At 41.3% G+C, this 25,339-nt stretch overlaps 1 protein-coding gene across 1 annotated transcript in view; it reads right to left on the bottom strand.

Annotated features, from left to right (window-relative positions):
• MEGF11 (multiple EGF-like-domains 11) overlaps positions 1-25,339 on the bottom strand; it is a 291,887-nt gene that overhangs the window by 180,794 nt on the left and 85,754 nt on the right. The window contains exon 6 of the mRNA XM_014946132.1: positions 17,318-17,410. Coding sequence (XP_014801618.1) covers positions 17,318-17,410 — 93 coding nt within the window. The remainder of the gene's footprint in view (positions 1-17,317; positions 17,411-25,339) is intronic.

Genomic DNA, 25,339 nt, shown 5'->3' with positions numbered 1-25,339 from the left:
TCCATTTCTGTATTGAAACTAGGAAAATATGTGGCTCTAGAGGAAGGCACTGAGAGAGAAGTAAATATAAGCTAATCAGTCATGGGGTTCCTGGATGATCATGAACGTGTTTCCTACGCAGAGTGAACGGGGAAAGTTAAGTTCTGTCGCTGTGCTGAGAGCTTACACCAGATCAATTAACTCCTGAAATCTCATTTAGGAGCTGGAGCTGAGCCCCATTCTGAGATCTTCAATGAAATATAAGTGGTAGAGGAACCTCATAATTCTCTTCTCAAAGGACTGGGCATCACTGCAAACGTTCCATGTACAGACTTCCATTGACAAAGTCATTTTTTCACAAAGATGTCATCTCCCAAATAGCTGGGCATCACTGCAAACGTTCCATGTACAGTCATTTTTTCACAAAGATGCCATCTCCCAAATACAGAACTTCAAAACCTGTGTCCCTCCTGAATCCCATTTTAATGGGAATACAGGAATAAACACTCAATGATGAAGACAAATAGGATTCTTAAACAGATTTACTATAATTTTAACTTGCTTTTCTTGAATGTTCTGAAACTCTGAATTTCATATCCAAGAAGCATGACTCATGTACCTGGGCTGATCATTGCTTATTTTATTAAAGCAAGTATTCCATTTCAGTAAAGAGATGTGGCAATTCTGCATTGTGCAACAAGCACAGGGCGCAGGATGGAAACTGACAGTGACAGAGTCAGAACACCTCTTGGTCAAGACTAGTACTTGGCTCTGACAGAGATTTCTAAGTTCTGGTTTATGCTAACATGCTATACGCAACTCCTGGTTTTTAATGTGTGACAGAAAAGGTAGAATTTCGACTTTCATCTGCAGTAGAGCACAGTGTGACAGCCTTTAATTGCAAGTTAGGAGTGAAGCCACCCTGTATCTTCATTTGAGGAACTCTCTGGTCAAAAGACAACTGGAAGGAGTGTCTTCTCAAAAGGCAGTCTTGTTACTGGTTTAGAAACAATTGATTTTTATGATTTTTTATGATTTATAGAAAAAGTAATGAATGTTAAAAATCAGAATTTTTTCCCTCTACTCTTCCCAACTTCAGAAAAACATCTGAATTTGAGGAACAGTTTAGTTAGTCCAAAATTCCTGTTTCCACTCAGAGCCCTGTTTACTCCTGAGTTAAGATGGTATATATTTGATAAAATTATAAGCATAACAGACAAAAAAAACCCCGTTCCTTTTTCTGAGTGCCCTCTGTGCTGCTTGGGTGGCCTGGGTGTGCACGCTGAGGGGTGATCTGACAAATCAAACAGGAGAAATAAATTTGAGTTTGATCCATAAACTTTTCCTTCACTGTGGAACAAATTTGTGTCTCCCTGCTCTCTCCAGATGGTGCTTTTCACCAAACTTGCAGGAAGTCGACAACTTTGAACTCTCTACCAACCTGTGAGATTTGGGTGAATTGGCCAGTGCAGGAGTCACAATACGAACACATGATGATCACCTAAATCTCCTTCTGTAATCAGACTAGGATAAATTTCTGATGAGAATCACAGAATCATAGAATTATCTAGGTTGGAAGGGACCTTTAAGATCATCTAGTCCAACCATCAACCTAACTCTGATAAAAAACCATCACTTAACCATGTCACTAGGCACTATGTCAACCTGTCTGTTGAACACCTCCAGGGATGGTGCCTCAACCCCTTCCCTGGGCAGCCCATTCCAAGGCTTAATAACCCTTTCTGTGTAAAAATTTTTCCTCACATCCAATCTGAAGCTCCCCTGGCGCAACTTGAGCCCATTTCCTCTTGTCCTGCTGCCTGTGTCTTGGGAGAAGAGACCAGCCCCCACCTCTCTACACCTTCCTTTCAGGGAGTTGAAGAGAGCGATATAGATAGCGAGAATACTTGTACCTAATCTAAAGAAACAACTCAGAAATATTAAATACTGAGTTTAAACATCCGACAATGGCGGAGTTTCTGTTGTCACTTATATGAATCCAGAATAATTCCACTAGTGTAGTTCTGTATTAATAAAACTGCGATCAAAATGTGATCCAACGTTCTCCCAAGATGCAACATCTCCTTTACAACAACAAAGCAAATGAAGCAAAAGAGAATGAAAAGCGAATTAAAAAAACATTGATCTTGCAGATACAAAACAAAGTTGGAATAAATATTAGCGCTGATGATTCCCTTTCCATTATCCACAATGTGTTTTTCCTCACAAAGAAGAAGTGGTTTAATACCATCTATCACTCATATAATGGATGAAGCGTGAAAGATGCCTTCAAGCAAGTTAGTAGCTTGGCTGTGCCTCAATTTGTCATAGTCATACACAAAGGAAAAATGCACCTCCTAATACATTCAAACATGTTGCATCCAGGAAGAACAACCCAACATCTGGACATCTATAATAGAGACTGCAACATCATGACTGCATGTCAAAGTAATTAATTAACGTCATTTCTTTCTGCCAACAGAACACGTACATTCCCTACAGAACACACAACATTTGATCTTACTAATTTAAGGAGAACCCCTATATCTTCTATAGCAGTTTTCATCTAGAAACTCTCTTATCCCACACAAAGGATTTTAGGCTCACCATTTTATAAAACAGTAAATTAAATACAAAGAGGGGAAGGGATACATCCAGAATGAAGAAACGGAGTTGGGAACAGAGCCTAAATTCTTGAATATGAGTAAGGAATTCTAGTATTGTTGAATTTACTGGTACCTAAAATCCATCCTTTCAAGAGAATTTCCAAGGCATTTCAGGATTTCAGAATGAGAACCGCCACATAATTCTTTGGATATATTCACCATAACTTTCTACTCTCCTATCAGAAGGTTCCCATGGGCTTTCAGAATGCTCTGACCCGTTGCTTACATATTCTGTTTTCTATCATATTTAGCAATTCAGTAATCCCCTTGCTCTGATTCAGAGATCACTAAAGTTACAGGAATAAAATAATTCATAGAACCATAGAATTGTAGAATAACTGAGGTGGAAAAAGCCCCTGGAGATCATCTAGTCCAAACCTCCTGCTCAGAGCAAGGTAAGCTAAAATGGGTTGCCAAAGACTGTCCAGCTGAATTTTTAATATCTCCAAAGACAGACTCCACAATCTCTCTGAGCAACCTATTCCAGTATTTAATCACCTTTACAGTAAAAGAGTTGTTGCATTTCAATGATCTCAGTAAATTGGTAATCCAAGCACTCTGATGAAGCTTGGAACCCTGAAGAGCCGCTGAGGATGAAAGATGGTGAGAGTGTCCCACTGACCTCACAGGGTGGTGGTCCCTAAGAAACCCAGAACTGGGCTGCTGCCACCAGATTCTATGAACAGCCTAAATAACAAGACCTTCTTCCCAAAACACTTCTGAATAAGCTCTGACAAAAACAATTCCTCACCTGAGGTTGAAAACAATCTCATCAGGCTCCGTAATGAGACTCATATTCCAAGATGTATCATAACCCAAACAAATCTGGAAGGAAGAGTTATGACCCTCCACCAGCATCCCCAAACTGGAATCTGCAGAATTCCAGTGGCTGGAATTTATTCTAGAAAACAGAAATAAGATGTGCAGAAATGTCTGTATTTTCCTACTGTTCTCCCAATCAAACTAGGTCCCTGTGTAACTGGGAAGCACTAACAGACAGGCTCAAGCAGATGATAAAGCAAAGGTTATTCTGGATTCCCAAGAATTCATCAAGCTTATAGTCTTGTCTCCTACTCCCACGCCAGCAGCAAATTTTACAATCCCTATTAAAAAATGGATCTTCCATGCAAATGCTCACATCTTTTTGCAAACTTGCCTCCTTCTGCAGTTTGTGTTTCTAGGCTTTGATATTTATTTGGGATACTATCACTGCAAACTAAGTCCTTGGCTAAAAACTCTACTGCAATCAATTTTCATGAGTTACTAATCCTGCTCCATAATTAGAACACTGCAACTCTGTGCAAAAGGGTTTATAAAGATGAGATTTAAGTGGATAGTAGGAAGGGTAAGAAATCCTTAGCTCTGTTACCACCACAAAAATCCATTGCTTTATGTTTCAGCTGTTTTCCTTAAAATTTGAATTTTGCAAGGTAATTTCCCCCAATCTGCCTCATATTTGACGCACAAATTTTTAAGCATTCTGGACAGGGCTTCTATAGCCTGGCAGTCTCTGGCCTCTGCATGAATAGGCACCGCATGATAGGAAGAAAAGCTATTGAAAATGATGAACTGCAGAGACTTTTTTGTTGAATGACCACCCTCCAAGATCAAAGAATGAGTGTTTTATCTCTCTTCTTTCTGGTTGATGCCCACAAAGATCTTCCTGATATAAAATACTCTCAGACATAATACACACATCACTTCTGTCTGGCATTTACTGTTGTTTCTAATGGGGTCTAAATCCTTCTTGCGCAACACACACCAAAGCTATGAAAGGGGTTGAAACTCACTATTAGAAAGCAGTTGTGGATGGGGACCTTTCTCACACACTTTCCCTTTTTCACCTTTCCTTCAGTGAAGTCCCCATAGCTCTTTAAGCAAAAGTCTACGTGTAGCAATAGGTCTCTTTTTATTTAACTTATTTAACTCCACACCCCAGAAACTCAACATGCATTGTTATTATCTGATTTTACTCAGCTTTTAGGTCACCAATGATATTTCATGAGCACTTGCCATTACAAAGAGAGTGATACCCACAGCTGTGACACTTGGGCCTCTTCCCAGCTTCTCTGAAAAATAGCCTTCACCATGCTTTCTTCAACAAGATTCAGGTGTTTTGAACTCTCATTTTCACTCCCAAACTTTCAGACAGTTTGCTGGCTTAACACAAGCATGTTTAATAAATAAAATCCTGCAGTTTCTCTGCACTGAATCAAGTCTTTTTGAGCTGTAAAGAAATGACTGGAGGATGTGCTTGTTATAGACCCCATGTTCAAGACAATCAAATGGTATAAGGAAGGGTTAAGACTGAAGGTGTAAAGTGTTTTCATGAGTACAGAATACAAGTGAACTTTTGACTGTAGACATTTTCCTTAATGTGGAAAATTTCTGGTATTTCACCTAATGTTTTTGTCAGTAACCAAATAAAAACCGATTATTGAAAACAGCACTTTCTTTGCTTGTACTACCCTTCCAGGCCAAGAAAAGGCAGTTTTGGCAGTTGAATGCACTATAACTTCCAACAGCCCACTTCAATACATCATGTTTAAACATCAAGCCGTGTTTATTGAAACTATAGTGCCGATGACTACTATAGAATAGATGTTTACATCCCTTCATAAACACTTAAGCGCGTTTCTTTGCCGAAACCGAAAAAAGACAAATGCCACTTTAACCAGAGCATTTCACCCCTAAATCCTCCTTCTGTCAGGCTATCACCACTGGTTTGCAAGCATTAGATTCTTTCTCTAAATTGTTTGCATGATAAAAAGACATTATTTCAACATCTTGGCTTTTCCCATTTGAGGCAATTCCTGGCATGTTGCACTTTGCCTTTCCTTTACCATTGCCATTCCTTTTGTTCTCTAAAATTCACTCACATTTTCACCCTCCTTGCCCTGTGGCTGTGGCATCTCCCACCACCATTCTATCCCCCCCCCTTCCACTTCACTTGCTTATTTAGACAAAATCTGCAGTTTCTACTCAATGCCTTGTGTGCAGCATAGTGTTCATGGTGCAAACCCCCTGAATTCAGCTATTTATTGTCTCCAGTCCAGTTATCTGCCCACTGAGCTCCTTTCCTATCCCCAGCTGCTCCTGGCTGTTGTCTCACCTTGCTTGTTTTCCCATTCCCCCCTCGCCCCCCTTCTCTGTCATGTCTCAATCTTTTTATTCCATGCTTCCATGCATGTCACCTTCCCCCTGCTCTCCTTGAATTTGGCCTCTGTTCATAACTGTGTGTTTGTAATCGGTGGTTACGCTACAAGAATCTCCTCTGGAGTGTCAGGTATGATGCTCGCACACCATCTGCTCTTTGATTTCCTCTGGTCACAACACAGTTGCTCATTTTGTACTCTTTTCCTTACAACCATGGGCCCTTTACATGCCCTGCCAGAGGTAGATTAGCAGGGAGAGCAAAATGCTCACCCACCAGCAGTGGGGTGAAGGCTCCGTTCCACAAACCCTGCATTGACATTCAGATACACACTCGTTACGTCCTCTGCTATTTCGTTCTTTCTCTCCACATCTCCAAGGCAGCCAAGCTGTTTCAACAAACATTCATTTCACTGGGGACACAAGACAGACTACAAGACTACTTGAAAGGACATTGTAGAGAGGTTGGTGCTGGTCTCTTGTCACAGGTAATTAGCGATAGAACAAGAGGAAATGGCTTCAAGTTGCAACAAGGTAGGTTTAGACTGGAAATTAGGAAAAAAATCTTCACAGAAGGAGTGGTCAGACACTGGAATAGGCTGCCCAGGGAGGTGGTTGAGCCACCATCCCTGAATGTGTTTAAGAGTCATTTAGATGTGGTGTTGGGGGATATGGTGTAGGGGAGAACTTTGTAGAATAGGGTTGATGGTTGGACTCGATGATCCCAAGGGTCTTTTCCAACCTGAATGATTCTCTGATATCTGCTCCTGTGGCAAACTCCTTTTCAGTGTTTTACAAGGACTACAAAGTAAGTACCAGGATATCATTTGAGGGGTCGAGGAGGGATTTTCACGAGTGTAATTTAGCAGAACAGGATTTCTCAGCAAAACTTCTTCTGAAAATATTTCACTTCAAAAGTACGCTATTGTACTTACAAAAGCACGAACACCGGGTAAAACAAAGAAGAAAACTCCCTGAAGCTTTCCCATTTAAGGTCACCATGGCCTACCATTGCCACTGAAAACCTACTAGAAATACAAGTGATTGTAAGGCTACGGTAAAAAGAAACTCCAAAGAAAATTTTTCCCTGAGTTTTACCTGTACAATGCCACATTGATCCCTAGCTTTCCCTCTAAAAGAGGTCTCTTATTCATACACAAATATTTTATTGACATGGAAATAGCTTTTAAAACAATAAATAACAGAATGATTCAATATCCTGTCACATACCCATTAGGCAACGGAGTAAATCAGCATTATCATTCCCTCATTTTAAACTGTCACGTCGCATCACTTCTGCATCCCCTTCTGCAGATCTGATCATCACATCTCTAAAGTTAGCAAAGCTGCCTCCGGGCTGTGTTTTAAATGCAACCCACCCAAGACACCAAGGCCAGCTGCACATTACAGCCTCGCTCCTCTTTAGCAAAGATATTAATTGATGGCTGAGCTCTCACCGCCACGGCTGCAGTCTGCCGGCCTTTTTCAGCTGCGATACAGGCCCAGTCAATCCCCATCGTGAACAGCCCCAACTCCCACAGAAATCCAAAAGAAATAAGGACTCCTCACCTCGTGGAGGCTTATCTAAGATCACGCAAAAATCAGGGAGAAGCCTGAGGAAAAATTTTAGCATGTAACACTTTTCCTCCAGCAAAGACACTGCCTACGTTAACCAGCGGGTCAGTGAGCAGGCGTGGGAAGGGAGGGGACACGAACGATATGGACTTCATTTTTGGAAAGCTGTTAGGACAACAGCCAAAGTATAGTTCAAATACCACCCAGCTGCTGTTTTTTTGAAATAAAGTATTTTAGCGTCTTTGTATGTAAGTGCTGGAATTTACAGCTAAACAAAGAAATAGTCACTAACAGGGAAAGCTGCGTATTTACATGCTTTCTCCCACAACCTTTCCTCCCGTGCCCAGGGAACACTCCCTGATGCTGTTCCAATGGATTTACTGACTCTGCCTCAGCTCTCCAGTATCAGCACACAAGAAGCCTTGTTTTTAACCCCAGGTGATGAATGACCAAAAATTTCTAGCAAATTTTACCTGCTGGGGGCCTCGGGTCAACATCAAGTCTTATTTCTGAATGAAACCTTTCATCTCCCTTTTTGACTTCAACCTTTAAGCATTGCCCATAAAACAGGGTTGTAACTGGGGAGACAGCATCTTTTAAAAAGCCCCGAGGGCACTGAATGGGGCCTTTCCCAGTCGTGGCACATGCTTTTGGAGCCAGATGATACCCATAACCCAGCAGAAGTCAGAGCAGACCTGAGGTTTCCTCCAGGTTCCCAGAGGAATTCCTGATGCCTTAATGTTGGACAGTGAGCTGAGCTCTGTCCCCTCCAAGCATTCCATGAAATACCTCACCATACCTACCACAGGGACAAGTGCTTTAGAAGCTTTCCCAAGGATCACCACATGTATTTTTTTCCCTGTTTGTTAGCAAGCAAAAACCCCAGCAATAGTTTTGAGTGGGTGTCCACAGCTGAGATTTCTGCCTACACTTCAGGAGAGGGAATTCTGCTCTTTTCTCCAAGTGACAGCTTTTTAGTGACCAGGCCATAAAATTATACCAATGGTACTTTTAAATTGATCTAAAGTCTGCTCATTTGTGTAGTGCACATTTAAAGCCACATTATCGTAAGACGCTCCAGCAATGAAATTTAGCATTAGCAATTCAGTTCATTAAAAAGGATATTTTAGTAGGTTCTCTCTTTCATAGCTATTACCCTGCCTAAAGTGAGAAAAACTTCAGTCAAATTAATAAAACTAACAACTCATCACACATACACTGCCTGTCTATGAAGTCTCCTCTGCTCTCACCAGTTTGGCAGCCAAGGGAAGATGTATGTGAGCCAAATTCCCCCTTGCATAACCACGCAGAACCTGCACGGGGATGCATTTAGTCAGTACTAGTAACCATGGTTTCCTTTGCTGAAAATTATCCTTAAACTGTAAAGTCTTAGTCAACCGCCAGGCCATTCCCCAGATAAGAGAATAGCTGCATTATCAAGTTCAGTTCCAGATGTGGCAGATGTGCTCTAAGTTCATCAGGGCTCAGCTTTGGGAGGGCAGTTACTCTGTACCCTCAAACACCTCGTCAACACCATTGTCTGGCTTTAGTAGAGAACTCCCATGAATAACCCTGCCTGCTCCCAAAGATCCACACCCATCTCTCTCTTCTGAAATCTAAATGTCTTTTTACATTCCCTGTTGAAGCATCAGTCCCTGATGACGGGCAATAAGTAAGGTTTTATACAATAAACTTTGCCCAATGCCTCCCTCATCTTTGGTTTTCAGCATGAATTCAGTGTTGGATTCAGAGAGCCAGTAGAATGATTTTCCACATTTACTCAGCATATACAGTTGCCTAAAAATTCAGTTACACACAACACAGGTTTTCCATACTGCTCATATACAGCTCACCAGGGGCTGGAGAGTGGGTAAACGTGAGGTGATACGCCCGGATAGCCATGAGGTCTTAAAGTTCTCCTCTCACTTCCCATTTGCCACCTATGTGCCTTAAATCAATGTATATCTGTAATTATATCCAAATTGCAATCCTGGAATTGTTGGTTATTAATTATATAACTTATAGAATTTAATGTATCTTTTATGTAGATGAGGAAAGTCCCCTTTCTGTATGTTGTTTATTCCCAGCAGCCCCAGTCTGGATCCACACAGTCACTTCCTTTACAGTAATATAGAGAGAAAGTCTGTGTACCCAGAAAGACTACATCAAAAGAAAGACTCCAAAATGATGGTGCTACCTCAGGCCATGTTGAAGACAGCTCCTTAGCGCACAGCAGGCTCATCAGCTACTACTCTGGGTACAAATGGGAAGCAGGGTCTTAACAGATCATCTGAATTTTATATGAATATTCACTCTAGCACATAACTCATGGGCTTCCCTCTTAAACCAAAGCAGCCAAACATGGAAAGGACCAGATGCTTTTATAGAGGAGATGATTAGATGTAATTATTACAATATTATCACAATCTCACAGACTTATTCTCATACCCTCTTACATGTTAAAAAAAAAAATCTTTATTATTTCAATCAGAAGCCTGTTACACTACACATCCAAATTATTTTCTTAACACATCTCTATCCTCTGGTACTTAACCATCTGGTAGGTCAAAATATAATTTCTGTCTAGAACTAAGGAGTATGTTCAGATCACTAACCTGTATCATGCTCTGCTCTGCAGAAGACCTGGTGCTATGCCTGAGCTTCTCTTTCCTGATACTGGTGAAGCTGACAGTGGGTTTAGGTCATTGAGAGAAGTACCCACCATTGCTGAGTCTGGATGATCACCCTCAATAACTCTTGGTCCCTCAATGAGACCCTAATCGACTGATTTCCCCCCCTCATCTCTTAAGTTCCCATTCAGATAATGACTTAAGCATTTATCTAACTTAAATAACACGGGTTGCTTATTATGGACTTTAAAAGGACTATTCATATGCATGAAGTACATTGCTTGATCAAGCCTTAAGAGAAACACAGGCACTGGAAGAGAGAACTCCAGGGACTGTAGCAGACAGAGTCAGGTCATCTCAATTGACTCTTCAAAATCATTCAGAAGAGGCAGCCTCAAAGGAGGACTGGGACTGCTGGGGGGAAATAGCCTGTCACTGCTTTGGCTTTAGACACAACCAGCTGATTTAAGGAAAGAATTCCTTTCCCACGCTCTGACAGGGAAGAGGAACATGAAGGTGAAAAGTAAAAGGACACAGGGGGGTGAATTTCTATTTTTCACTCACTTCTGTCCAAGACTTAGGAACAACTGGCAACTGACCTATTCATCATCAATGATTCAAACAGAATAAGTACAGAAAGCAATTTCTTCCTAAAGCAAACCTTGGATCTACTTCCCCTTTTCCAGAATGAACTGCTGTCCTTTGCTCAGCTTGGCTACTGTGGGAAAAGCCAGGGCTAATCAGACTCTCATACCTTTCTACAAGCTCCCAGCACCTCCAAAGCAGTCAGCTCACGGAAGCTTAGACGATACTATATCTCTAATGGAGTGAGGAGAAACCACAAACAATTGGGGTAGGTATTAACAGGTTCACAGAGTCACAGAATCTTCTAGGTTGGAAGGGACCTTAAAGATCATCTTGTCCAACCGTCAACCTAATTTTGACAAAAATAGACACCCCCCCCACAAACAAGAAGCATCACCATCACTAAACCATACCTCCCAGCACTACATCAACCTGTCTTTTGAACACCTCCAGGGATGGTGCCTCAACCGCCTCCCTGGGCAGCCCATTCCAATGGTTCATAACCCGTTCAGTGAAAAAATTTTGCCTTATATCCAGCCCGACCCTCCCCTGGAGTAACTTGAGGCCATTTCCTCTCGTCCTGTCACCTGTGACTTGGGAGAAGAGACCGACCCCCCCCTCTCTACACCCTCCTTTCAGGGAGTTGTAGAGAGCAATAAGGTCTCCCCTCAGCCGCCTCTTCTCCAGGCTGAATACCCCCAGCTCCCTCAGCCTCTCCTCATAAGACTTGTGCTCCAGACCCCTCACCAGCTTTGTCGCCCTTCTCTGGCCCCGCTCCAGCACCTCCATGTCTTTTTTGTGGTAGGGGGCCCAAAACTGGACACAGTACTCAAGGTGGGGCCTCACCAGGGCCGCGAACAGGGGGACTGTCTGTTGCTTCAGCAAGAGACAGAATATTCCCACCCAATGAAAAACGATACATTAGCCCCGTTTAATGCAGCCAAATTGTCTGTGTAAAAATATATGCAGGACATGCTGCTGTGCTACTAACTGCACTGAACAGCAGCTTGTGTTTACATTTTGATTCCCCGGTTCCAGGCGGTGCTGCGTGGGCTGGGCCCATGAAGAGAGGCTGCTCCAGAGACTGCTTCACACACCACACCTGGGGACGCCAGCCCAAGCGCGTGGGCCCAACATCCAGCAGAGGCAAAAATTAAACACAAGCTGTTTACCTGATTACACCGGGTTCAGCAGTGGTTGGAGGGAGCTGGATATTTGTGAAGTTTGAGGAAGAGCAAGTTGTTAGAAGCGAAAGAGAGAGAAATCAATTCCAGTCTGTAACTGCTACAGAAAGATCCTTATATGAGCCTCACCAGAGCTTGTTTTTAGGCATTTGCCTCTCTTTGCATGAATGTTGTTGTCACTAAGTCTGCAAATCACATCAAAATTAAGTTGCAATTTGAATCACAGAATCGCCATGGTTGGAAAGGACCTCTGAGATCACCAAGTCCAACCTTCTGAAAGGACCTCTGAGGTCACCGAGTCCAACCTTCCGAGCTTGGCTTAAATGAAAAGAGTATTGTAACTTTAAAGTCCACATGCTATGGATATGAAATTCTCTTTTTGCTAAAGCATTAATTAAGCCTGAATCCAAACTCAAGTTTCACGACTTTAAACAGATCTTTCTAAACTGCATCTAAACTCAGCAGTTGGAGTGACAAATGGAAAACACGGCTTCGGTGGAGACAGAAACATCGTCCCTGGTTCTGTCACCTCATTTGGCTCTTAGATACAACAGTCCCTGAGATACAAACCCAGGGCATTGACAAATCCCTATACAAGAAACACGGACAGGCCCTGTAGGGGCCCACCTAAGAGTCTAGAACAGCTGGGGTCTTGCACCTTTGCACCTCTTTGGTGGATCTTGGTGGTTTCCCAGTCAATCCTATCCTAAAATCCTTAGGACAAAAAAAAAAAAATTAACTACTGATTCCAGCAGCTCAGTCCCTGGCTTTAGCCTGAAATTTGGTTGAGCCTGTATTCACAAATGAGGATTCTTTCCTTTGAACTTTATTTCTTCTTCAGAAATAGTTCAAAGCATTTCGAGAACACAGAAGCCAAAATCTAGCCTGAAAAACACCACAGACTCACCTAAAAATACTCTATTTTTCTCCTGAGATTTCTACTGTTGCTTTCCGTAGCTCGTCAAGCAACCCCCCTTCAGATTCAGCAAAGTATCTGCAGTTCTCATTCATCACCAGCCTCAGAACTGAAGCCCTCCAGCTGCTCTAGGGCTATGCCCTTAAATGTGATCTTGCTGTGATGTTAGACTTGCCTGTTGTTCTGACCTTGGCTATTTTTGACAAAGAGATAAAGATGAAATAGGTTCTTGCTCTTAATGACAGTTTGTACAGAACATCCTTTACAAAGAAACTCATGTTATCCATATGTGTACGCTCTGATCAGCCTATGCCAGACAGCAACATCATCATCTCCCTGCTCTGGGTGACACAGAATGCAGATGATTTGGCATTATTATGCCAGCATCTCTTTAATTACACTTTGGGCAAGTAATATATTTTCTCCTGAAACGAATAGCAAAGCAAACATTCTGAAAACCACTTTATTTTTTCATTACAACCTCTGTGTTTGTTTACTCTGAAATGCCTCAAACTGGCACACACAATTCTGGAAGGTTCTTGCTTTTAATTCAAGGCTCTTGCTCTGAACTTTGATTTTCCTACCTGTTGCCCCCTGTTTCATGAATTCCCTTCTAACTGGAAAGATTTCTGTCATCTTCCCCACAAAGAAAAACACTCATGAGAGTAAAAATGGTCTTCACTAATATTGCCTGATGAGTTTTAGCATTTTGAAGAAAAGACCACCTTACTCCTCACAGACCTGATGAATTCAATGAGATGCTCATTTAGGTTTCATCGAGGACTTTTTAGCTGTTTCTTCAAAACTGACTCAGCAACTTCCTACAACAACCTGCTTATCTTAAAGCCGATGAAAAGTCCTATGTGTCAAGTTAAGGATATGCTTAATATTGCTGGATTGGGGCCTAACAGCTTGCAAATACAGATGGCTATTATCAAGACCCAGAAGAGGCCAGGGAACCACCAGCAGTCAATTATATTCCTACCAGAACTTCAAGCCAGTATATCATACTGTTTGAAGTTAATTGCTTTGAAATAATTGGACAGGTGAGCAGGTAAGTTCACACAGAGCATTTGCAATTTTGCTTTGTGTTTAAAAAAACAACAGTGCAGATTGCATGGACAAAACGGGCACGATTTTAATAAAACAAGTTAAAAGGGAAAGGAAAAGGTATGGGTTTTTTTAAAGAGTTCTCCTTTTAATGTTTAGCATCATTAAAACCCTGCAAACATTTTATTCAAGAGCTTCTTTAGTTAATACCTCATTACTTCTCTTTTTATTGTTATGGTAATCAAGCCTTAATATATTGCAGCTTTATAGCATGAAATCAAGGCTAGGCCTGCGGGCATCGACAGATGTACACCAGCATGCAGTAAAACACAGGTATAGAGGCATGCAGAGCTGAATATGGCACGGGGTTTCTTTATAATTGTTTAGCAATTCATCTGAAGTTATTTTAACCTTGACAACAGATGAACTCTAACATGTACCATGATCAGTCAGTCACTGGGAAGCTGCACTGAATGGCAAGTTTTGTGATTGTCGTCTCACAGGCTGAGTTCTAGGAAAGCATGAAACAGAGTCTGAGAAAGACGATTACATTCTTGGATGACGACAGGCTGTAGCTGTAACTATTCAAAACATTTGACTGAGTATATTCTAGCCAAGGGAGAACGGCAACACTGGGAAACTGCATTTAACACCAAAACCTTGCCTCCCTGTAGGAAATCTGTGCTCAGAATTTGTACCCCCTCCTGCCATGGGCAGGCTTTGCGGCGCACCAAAACACAAAAACATTCAGATCCAACTTCTGGTTTTGAAGTGACATTTGGACCTTGTGCTGGAGCTCTGCTTATGGTTGAATTTCACCCATCAAACCAAATGAAAGTTATATGTAACTTTGAGAACGTTATCATGGTCTCGTCTGCAGGGTGTTGAAATACTATCTCAAAAAGCGTGAGAGTCTCTAGGTCTTTTCCAAGCAGACGACAACAGAGGACTCCCAGTGTCAGGTGGGCTCCAATTCTCACCCTTGTTTTCAGGAGAGATCATTCAGGAAATAATTACAGCTCCTGTGAGATTTTCTAAATTTAAAGGGTGTGTTTTGGCTAGCAATCCCTTTCCCAGGAAAATCATTTTCAAATAGCCAACATTAAAAGCAATATGCCTGTAACCTAATAAAACCATGGATACTGAGGGTCACGTAGGAAGCTCTGGCCCCACGGGGCGTGGGGTGGCACAACAGCTTCAGTTCAGCCCAAGCACGGCCCCACAGGGCCAGCCATTCACATACATCCAGCAAACATGTCATTGTCATTGCAAACATGTAACCTTCATAGTAGCCACCCAATATTAATGAAGTAATAGGAAGAAAGTTGGCACAGACAACACATTAGTCCAGTAGAAGTGAAAAATGTTTTCCACATTATTACTGGATAAAATAAGATATGACTCAGGACACGGATCATCAATGTATCTGAAAATCCCAGTTAACCTCAGTTTGGCAAAGGATCCCAGCTTCTCTCTTGGAAATACTCAGAGTAACAACTGCACTGTATTCAGCTGGTATCCGTCTATACCTTTTCATTTAAAGAAAATCTCCTAACAATAAAGAGGCCAGGCATCCAAATTGCTCGTGTCAAGCGTAAAGGTGAGGAGCTCTCTCAGCAGCAGGGAAGGCTCACTCCTCTCAGGCCATTCACAATGACAGGCTTTACATCAGACAAAGCTCGTCAGATCGGACCTCAGGACAAGGATGCATGCTGTCCGGCACATAACAAATGGAATGAAAGACAATGGGCACTAGAGTCCAGTGAACACACTAATTATATTAATAAAATGAAAGTTTAAACTCTGAAGCTAATCCTGGGCTATCATTTATAAAAGTTAACAGGGCATATTTAATTTAGGAATTGGCTAACGCTTCTCTTTCCACCACTGAAACCTCATAAATGAAATATACTGGATTGCTGCCCAGTGCGGAAATAAAAGTTATGAATAATGTTTCTATCTCAATCATTGTCAGTGCTTTAATATTCCTAATTACTTTAAAAAGCTAAATATTCAATATAGGAAAAACCTCCTTTTTCTTTTTATCTCCACTTGCAAGATTAGTGCAATTTAATAAGAGTCACTGGGTAGTTTTAGTCCACGAGACCCATCTGTACTTTGACATCTTATCCCTTCCTCTTCATTATTAAAAAGCACGGAGTGCTCGTTATTCTGTGCGTGCCTGTGTGTATAAATGTATACATTTATACGTGTGTGTCATGGTATCACGGTATTTCTTTTCTCTCATTTCTTTTTTAACTTCTCTAAGTGCATATGCACTGTATAAATACTCACTGGCTGTTAGGTTAAACATATCTATTACTAAAAATAACTAAAGGCTAAAATGAGTTGCTGAGATTCTACGCAGTATTTTACAATGGTACTATTTTTCTTTTTTAAGGTATTGTTACAGATAGCTATTCAGTATGGTATGCCACCCAATTTTTCCCTTGTCTATATGTTAGGTAATCCCAAAAGGTTGCTGCAAACCCCAAAGCATGGCCTTTCCTTCTGTGCTTCCTCCCTGCTCTCCTCCTATCACCTTTTCTGCTGGAACAGAGGAGGCATCAGCAAAGCTGCAGACAAAGCACCAGCACCTTGACTGAAGAAGAGTCTGCCCCATTGCGTTCAGGCTCTGGAGGTTTTTATCCCCAGTCCCACTTAACTCTTCTAATGCCTCCCTGTATAGATCCCTTTACTGCTATCTTCTAGCCTGGTAATGCTGCCTCTTTTCTAAGCTCCCAATCAATTTGGCGAGAAAGGGAGGAAGTAAAAGCAAAATGAAATGTTCATTCAGTAAATGACTCACAGCATCTTTCTCGATGCAGCTTTATTTACTTGCCTGACGCACAAACAGACTTCATTTAACGAGCTGATTTCCGTTCCGTCAATAGGGGACGGGGCCTGTGTTGCATAACACGGCGACGGTGGGACCAGCAAGAGCCCTCCCTGCTTCCTTCCAGCATGAACTAATCACACAGACTCCAACTTATCATTACCAATTAAGACCCTTTGACATACGTGCCTTCTCCAGCTGAATAGATTGAAAGCCTCAAGTGTGAATTAACTTCTTAGTGAAAAGGTACTGAACTCCCACCTCTACCAGCTCCCCAATTTCTGCGGTACAGATAATTTAGGGTGTGGATTTCAAGTCAGAAGGTGGAATCTGGGCTGCGTGAAGAGTCAGTGGCAGAATTCCCACTGGCTTCCACAGGACCAAGGATTCTGTCTAGAAAGAGTGCTCTCCAAACAACTCCAAGTACTACAAAGAGTATTTCATGAACAATGTGCTGTGGCAAAGATTTAAGAGAGAAAAAATTCATAACAGAGCTATATTACCTATATTGGTATCCCAATAACAGGACCGAAAGCTTTGAGAGCACTGCATTTAACACTTTTTTGTAAAAATAAGCAAAAAAAGGTGAAATTCATTTTCATAGGAAAGGGTGTTATCACATAGTAATTGTTGCAAAATAACCAACTGACAACCTTGATTTTTCCACTTAAAGCATCCAAGTTCTATGGCCTTTTTTTAACAGCAGCATGTATCTTTATCATATTTTTGCAATCTTTACTCACCACTGGAGCAGTCGGTCCCTCCCCATCCCGGTTCACAATGACACGTGTCGGGAGAGACGCACCTTCCGTGCACACACTCCTCTGTGCAGAGAGCTGTTGGGAACAAACAATGCACAAACACATTAAGTGGTTGGTAAACATACAGCAAACTACGCCGCAGAGAGCAATATTTTGTTTAAAAATATTAAACAAACCAAACACACAAAAAAGAATTACTTGCAGGATTTAATTAATACTAAGTGACCAAAATAACATATAGGTCTCCTGATGGCGATAAACCCATTTGTCGTTTCAGCTCTTTGTAAAGAAAAACTCTAACACCAAAAATTACTTTTGTTTGCAGTTTTGCTTCATAGTAAAATTTTTACCAATCTGACACTTATTATCATTATATTACAGAATACCAGCTTCTTCTATTGCACTCAAGCTGCTCCTGTTCATAAGATAAAATGGAGCTCGGTTTTGAAAGTATATTAATATCCAAAACAGATTTGTAAAAAGTAGCTCAAGAAGAACTAATTTTACTGCAGGATACAGTAGCTTTAAGTACAGCCTCATCTTTTTAAGGCCATCAAGTTTTCCATAACTACAGTATTCTAGATCATATTTGTCCACTGTTGGGATTATTGGAAGCTCTACACCATCAGGGTCCAAACTATGAAAAGCTGGTTGGTTTTGCTGTCTCACCTGCCAGTTTTATATATATATCTATATATCTACGTATAACTAACTAGAGATAAACATGGAAGAATCTCCTCTTCTTCTCCCTGAGTAGGAACAGCTCATGGTTTTAAGATTTCTCTTCAGTGCTGCTTTAGTGTCTGACTTACTACCCAGTGTATGCTGGTTTGCCCATCACATACTAAAAAACTTGGACAATATCAAAGAACTATTTTAAAGGCTGAACTTTACTGCTTACTACCTTATTTCCATTTTACCACTCAGGACATTGCCAAAAACTCCGTGTCATTGATTCAAACTGGACGATTCAGTTATAATATATAATTTCCATCTAGACTAACATGTATAAATTATGAATGAATATGATGTAGCAGCAATGAGATTAAAATGTGTGTATATATATATATATATATATATATAAAATACATACGCTATGTATCATATATAGCATATATAAGCTACATGTTTATATGCTGTGTTTTTCTATCAGATGGGAAATGTGGGTATTGTGCTTACTTAACCAAGAACTGGCTGAAGCTGGACTACAAAACCTTATTCCAAGACAAAGATTAATTCATTTCTGTCTAAAACAAGGCCAGCAAAGCTGGTTTGGGAAGTAGCTTTTTGTCACTGTACTGAAACCCAAGCTGAACTACCCAATTCATTTTAAATCTGCCAGTGCTTTAAAGTCGCACTGGGCCTGCATGGGAAACACCTCTTCTCTTCCTGGGTATCTCATGGGCCAAATGTTTTCTACCAACATCTTGTACGTTTGCACAATTCCTGCTGTATTTCACATTCTGTTTGGGCACATCTTGAATCTGCAACTCAAGCCAGCATCAAAGTTGATGGGAACATTTTGCTGTCTATTCTGCGCTTGGGTCGCTGGAGACCAAACCCAATAAGTTATTCACAATACCTTTAAATCCAACTTCAAATCACAAGTAAACTTTGAATAAATAATCCTTTGGGGAAAATCTTCCTGCTTTTTATCCATCAAATCACATGAGACCAGTGATTATAATGTTGCCTCATAAGTCATTTCCTTTTTACTGCATATCAAAAGTGCGATTTATTCTTATTTCATATCTTGTGTTTAGACAGTATTGCAGGGGGCATGAAATATTGATAGCTAATTCTCTATTCACTAATTGTCCTAATCTTTTGTGCATTTATTTCACTTGAGTTAGGGTTTCTGCAGACAGTGAGGCATCCGAGGCTACAGCCGTAAGATGAACTTCAAGACAGGGTATCAGAAAAACAGGATTTTCCAATAAAGAAATACACACCTTCGTGCAATCATTTAAAAATGGCTGGATGTCCATGACAAGTAGACAACATACAGAATAGCCACAAACTTATTATTAAAAGTACAGTGTGCTAAAAGATGTACAATCTGGTGGGATTGGAATACTTTGAAAATTCTACCCCATACAGCTTTATCTAAGGAAAGGTTAAATCAAAAGGCTAAATATCATTGATGTGTCTCTTAGACATTACTTTTCTAAGAGGTATAGAAATAAAAACTGAGGTTTTTCTGTTCTCTGTACAGATCTTTACAGCTACAATAATAAATCATTCTTACATGTAAAACATGCAACTATTTTATCCTTTTAACTAGGTAAGGTTCTCTGGTCAAGGCATGATCTGTGAGACACAAGGATGATGGTGGACTGTTCCTGTGCTCTTCCAAATAAGAAAACTGCTCGTTACTGGTCTAAATTTAGTTGATTTAGCCCCACAAACATATCATGCCTTAACTATGTTATCATAAATATGAAATAATAATGACTAATTAAGCTAATAAAGTTTACTTCACCCTTGCAGTCCTGACTTCTGTAGTAGAGCTCCAGTCCCCTGGGAGGAGCGCTATGGGGGACTGACAGGCACGACTCAAGATGGCATTCCTCATTCTAAAGCCATCAGTAATATGCAAAATACCAAAAAAAAAGTACTACAGAGAACTGCATTTCTGTATTTAAGTGTTTTGAAGTCCTGCATAGCTGAAGATGACAATGTTTAATGAGCAATTAAAGAGTCAAGAAAGGTAGAGACGTTCCTTGGAACTGTGGGTTCTCTCATCTCTGGTTTATTAACTTGCTCAACAAGCAGTTATGAGCTCACTGGCATAAAGTTATTTAAAGCTGGAAAATTGCGTGGCAATAATCCCATATGTGGGGGTCAAAGAAATCCCCCTGTTTTAAAAGGGGAAGCCATTTTATTCAAAGAGACAAATAATCAGGCTCCTGCACTGTCTGAACTGAATCAGGCCTATTAAGGTCCGTATAAAGGTCATATTAGGGTACAACTCTAAAGTTTTACCATAGCAAATAAAATGTCAAATTTCCCCTATAAAAGAGAAGTCTTGCCTTGCTCTAATCTTTAGAGTTTAAATTAATTTTTCATTCTATTAACATTCAACATAATAGGATACAATGGTCCCCAAGGCATTCTTCATAATATACTTTGTACAGCGGTTTGCAAATGATCTTACTAGTTAATGGAACTATAAAAATTACTTGCACATAAAGGTCAAGAAAAATAAAGATAAGTATATACTTTCTGACACCGTCCTGTTCAACACTCAGCTAAAGGCCCCTGGAGTAAAGAAAACTTGTACTAATGCAAGGAATATAATTCCTCCCAGTACAATAGCCCGAGCAGCTCAACCTTTGGAATTCCAGGCTTTTTATGTCTGCATTTTCCCTTGACCAGTTCTCTTGAACAATCCAGCACCTCATTGATCAGTTTATCATTAGCATTCTTGGCATGAGTTTAAGATCAGTTTGTAGTTTGATTCAGCCTGGTAATAAAATGACCTACATCAAAGCCCTGCCAAAATGCCATCTTTGTAGCAATGCGTTTAGCATGAGTTATTTGGCCATATTCAAGGTCACACAGCAACTGCTCCTTATCATGGAATAAAGTCAACAAAAGGGTTCTGTAACAATTCATTTGATGCTTATCACTTACTTTATAATTACAAACAGTGCTTTTTATAACATATAAGGACAATCCTCAGGGAAATAGACCTAAAGTTCAAACTCTTTTCACACCTGAAATGACTGTATAGATTTCTCTAACACTAGCACTTATTTTTTAATTGTTGTCCTGAATTTGAATTTAGATATACTAAATGGGTTGTGTGTGTCTCCTGCCCACAGAGGTATGATATTGTTATTGAGGAGCACACCGTGAAGTGGAGCACACTGGAGAATCCTTTTATTGCAGAGTTACTTCAAGTGAATGACACCACAGAGAGTTTATCCCAGAGAAAAGCAGCCAGGGGTCCAGAGCTCCTCCGTCTTCCTTGGTGTGGTGTTCCTCTGCACGGACCCAAACTAGGAATTTACAGAGTTTCATAGAATCATAGAATGGTTAGAGTTGGAAAAGACCTTAAAAATCATTGAGTTCCAACCCCCCTGCCCTGGGCAGGGACACCTCCCACCAGACCAGGTTGCTCTAAGCCCCCTCCAACCTGGCCTTGAACCCCTCCAGGGATGGGGCAGCCACAGCTTCTCTGGGCAACCTGGGCCAGGCTCTCACCACTGGAACACTGTTTAACCCTGTACAAGCTGTTATACTCACTGTTAAACCCTGCTCATCACAACATTATCAACCCATCGACTGCTTCTACTCCATTAAGCAACATAACTACCACCTGCCCCAACCACCTTCTCAGCCTCTTCCCTAGAGATGAAAGAACATTTAGATAAGTGTTTCATTCTAGGGGAAGAAGCGTGGAGTGATTTAGCTTGGGAAAATTTTGTTGGCTTGTCCAAACATATAACTTTCGTATTTAATTCAATTCCTAAACGGCAGAGTCAAAAAAAATAAATGTCTTGTGCTTGCAGTCATATTTGCAGCAGTCCTTTGAACCTGGAGGAGTTCACAGCTGCTGACTCAGCAAGTTCTATCTCCCTCCCGCTTCAGCTGGTAGGGCTGTATCGTGCCAGACAAGCAAAATACCTTCAAAACAAAGACCAGTATAATGACAAAGTCTAAAGGAACCCAGCGTAGAAAGTAGAAAATAGGCTTCATGAACCACACTCATTCATAGCGGCGCGTGCTGCTGGAGTGTTCTGTATGAGCTGGAGTTTCCTGGGCTCTGTGGGCTTCCTGCCCAGGGACTGTGGTGCAGCCAGGAGGTGACGGAAAGCATAAATTACTGTAGATACATTATAAGAATGGAAAATATTGCTAAATGAAAATAGAGATGCTACTATCCGAGAGCACAGAGAAATGAGAAATTCAGGCACGCTCCTAGAACTAGGACAGATAGACCCGAACGGGTCTATTCTGACTGCACACGTGGCACAAGGACACCGCCCCACGACTGCAAATTCTTCAGAATATTTTCCTTTTCTCTGCCCTACTTCAGGCAGCCCCTGCAAGTTTTATTTCATTATACACTGATCTCACCCAAACTATGGCAAAATTTTGTTTATTTGCTGTGAACCAAAGGTAGACTTACATTTTTTCTATATTTGCTGGTATTTTAACTTCAGGTCATCTAACCCTTTTGCCCCACGGACTACACAAAGCAGAAATTTCATAGGAAAAGTGATGTTTTCCTTCTCTATTCAATATGTGTTTCTGGTACAATTTGGGCCATTGCAGTGCATTCCTCCAGCCCCTCATGCCACTTTTAGGGGAAAGAATAATTTTGGCAGGTGAAATAGCAGTTATCTCAATACCAGTGGTTTCAGGTAATGCAGAGAGGTCAAAGATGATGAAAAAAAGATGAAAAAGATGCTTGTCCCTTATCCATTAGGAATCTATTCATTCGGGGCCACTCTGGTGTTTCCATCTTAATGTACTGGCGTGAATCCAGGTTGTGCTGAGTCCATGATATTAGCTTCATTAGATAAGCCTGTAGTCAGCTTTTGGCCAGGTTCTCTTTGAATGTGTTCAGAAAGGGGAGGTTTGATAGTAGAAGAAAGATGACCACAGCTAATGCATCTAGGTCGGTTTTCCTCATTCTTAGATTATTGCTTATTTGTGGAACGGAAGATTCCCCCTCTAAATCACCAACTTTCCGTCAGGAATCATGCTGATTAGGTGGTTTCCTGCATAATTGTTTCAATGAAGTGGGATAATAGTCCTTTGCATTGCTTAATGTCTATTTCTGTGGTCATCACTCAGGATACAGCCATGAATTTATCACCTTCGGTGGCACTTTAATGCAGGGTTTAGCAACTTTAATAAATGAAGATACAAAGAGATCTCAAAGCCGGCTCAGACTTTGAGGAATTTATTGTTTCAGTGTATGGCAACCCTTATTTTTCATCTCCCCCTTGGTATCCGATTAAAGTACTAAAAAAACCATAGAGAAACGAGGAGATCAATGTGAGCGAAAGAAAGAAGAGATTGATGCAGATCATATCACAGCAATGGGTTGCAAGATCAACTCCTTTTCCTGTAGGTGTAATTCCATCACATTTTTTGGCCGATTTGGAATTAGAGACTATGCATCTATGCAACCAGAACAGAATCAATGGTCTCTCCTGTCTTCTGGGGCATGGGGAGTCTCTGACCACTGCCTCAGTGAGATATTGATCTGTTCAAGATAGCAGCTGGGTTGTGTTATCCCCAGCCCTGACACCCTGCCAACACTCTGGGAGTAGCTGTGCCAGAGATGACTTGTGAATGCCTAAAGAAAAAGACTTGAGGAGATACATTTTGAGGATTTTGTCTTCTCCCAGGAGCAGAATCTGACATATGTCAGTGTCATCATTGACAAAGTACCAGTAAATCCCTGTATGAATCTGTTTGGAGGTGAAGATTTGTTAATAAGCATAAGACCTACCATATTTTCAGCTCAGATTTCTATTGCCAGATAAAGGGCAATTTGGGGCTCTGATGACCAATGAGAAGGTGAAGGCAGGGACTCCCACTTTCTTGCCATGGCTGAGTGTTCCACACAGATGACATGAACAAGTCCTGGAATAATTCCAGCCAGACCTCAGTGTTTCAGGCTCTCAGGTCCCTCACAGGAGGTGTGCTCCCCATTTACTGGTCGCTGGAGGATCTGACACTGATGAGTATCAAGTTCAGTCCATGCTGCAACCTCATGCCTGCTCTAGGCTTATTCTAGGGGGTGGTCAGGGAACTAAACTGTGCCGGGGGAAGGTCAAGGCACAGAAGAGGCTGCCACTTCTCCCGTGTGCTCTGAGAAAAGCAAGACTGGTGGAACACTTATTGGGATTGCAGTCTGGCTGGTTCTGAGGAACAGCTGAGCTGGAGCAGTACATCCCTGAGACAAGAATGGCATCGCATCAGTGACCATAAAACAGTGCCAGAGACAGTAATAGAGGAGAAGGTTAGAGCCCTGCAAGAGGAGAGATCGATGGGAGGCACACATTTAGCAGACTCTTTGTGCCATTTTGATGCCCCATTGGCTTCAACTGTCTAGTAGAGAGAGGGAAGGGGAGATAGTACTTACCATTTAATAATGTCTGAACAAGAGCTGAAAAGCAGCCTCCTTGTAGCAGCAAATGTCAGAAGAGCAGAACTGGGGTCACTAAACTGAACCGCTTTGTACCTTTGGCTGTGTGAAGAGCTTTGCAGTACTTAAAAGCACAAAAAGGGACGTGTGGGAAGGCATCGCGGGACTGAGCACTGAAGTGCATCTGCCCTGCAAAGAGGACAGGTTACGAGGCTGGGGAAAAGCAACATTAATCCCTTAGTCTGTAGATAAAGTCCCAACCAAGCTCTGGAAAGAGGAATATGTGCAAAGGCACGGAGGAGTTAAGTTTAAGACCCTAGAAAAATTCTGCAATGAAGACAAAGCATCTGTCTAATGCCTGATTTCAACAGACTCTCGACTAACATCGCGCATAAAAGAAAGAGCTCAGACCAAGGTCAGAGATGACACTCCATGCAGGGGTGTCTCTTGCTCACCCCCAGTGAGCCATAGGGATCAGGAGATTCAAGAACCTGGGCTTGTTCAGGGGGGTGAAGAGAGAAATTCCACCCCCAGGTGAAAGCCTTACCACTCTGAGGTAAGTCACGCTCTCAAATCACTTACCACAAATTCCACCCCCAGGTGAAAGCCTTACCACCCTGAGGTAAGTCACGCTCTCAAATCACCATTTCTAAGGCTCAGTCTTCCTCACTGCCATCACAGAACGTGAATCTGAGCTCATTGAGAATTCTTTGGACATCAGCTAAATATTGATAATTGGTGATTGTTTAAGGCCTGCAACTGATTTTATGCATTTTCTGCCATTGCTTCAACTAGAAATAATCATTGTGTTCTACCATGTTGAGAGGAAAGACTTATGCTGAGATCAATTCTGCTGATCAATGTTCTAATACAATATTATTCTGCGGGATAAT

Source organism: Calidris pugnax, unplaced genomic scaffold (genome assembly GCF_001431845.1).
Source record: "Calidris pugnax isolate Ruff unplaced genomic scaffold, ASM143184v1 scaffold134, whole genome shotgun sequence".
NCBI classification, from domain to species: Eukaryota; Metazoa; Chordata; class Aves; order Charadriiformes; family Scolopacidae; genus Calidris; species Calidris pugnax.
This window is presented reverse-complemented; position numbering and strand designations above follow the sequence as displayed.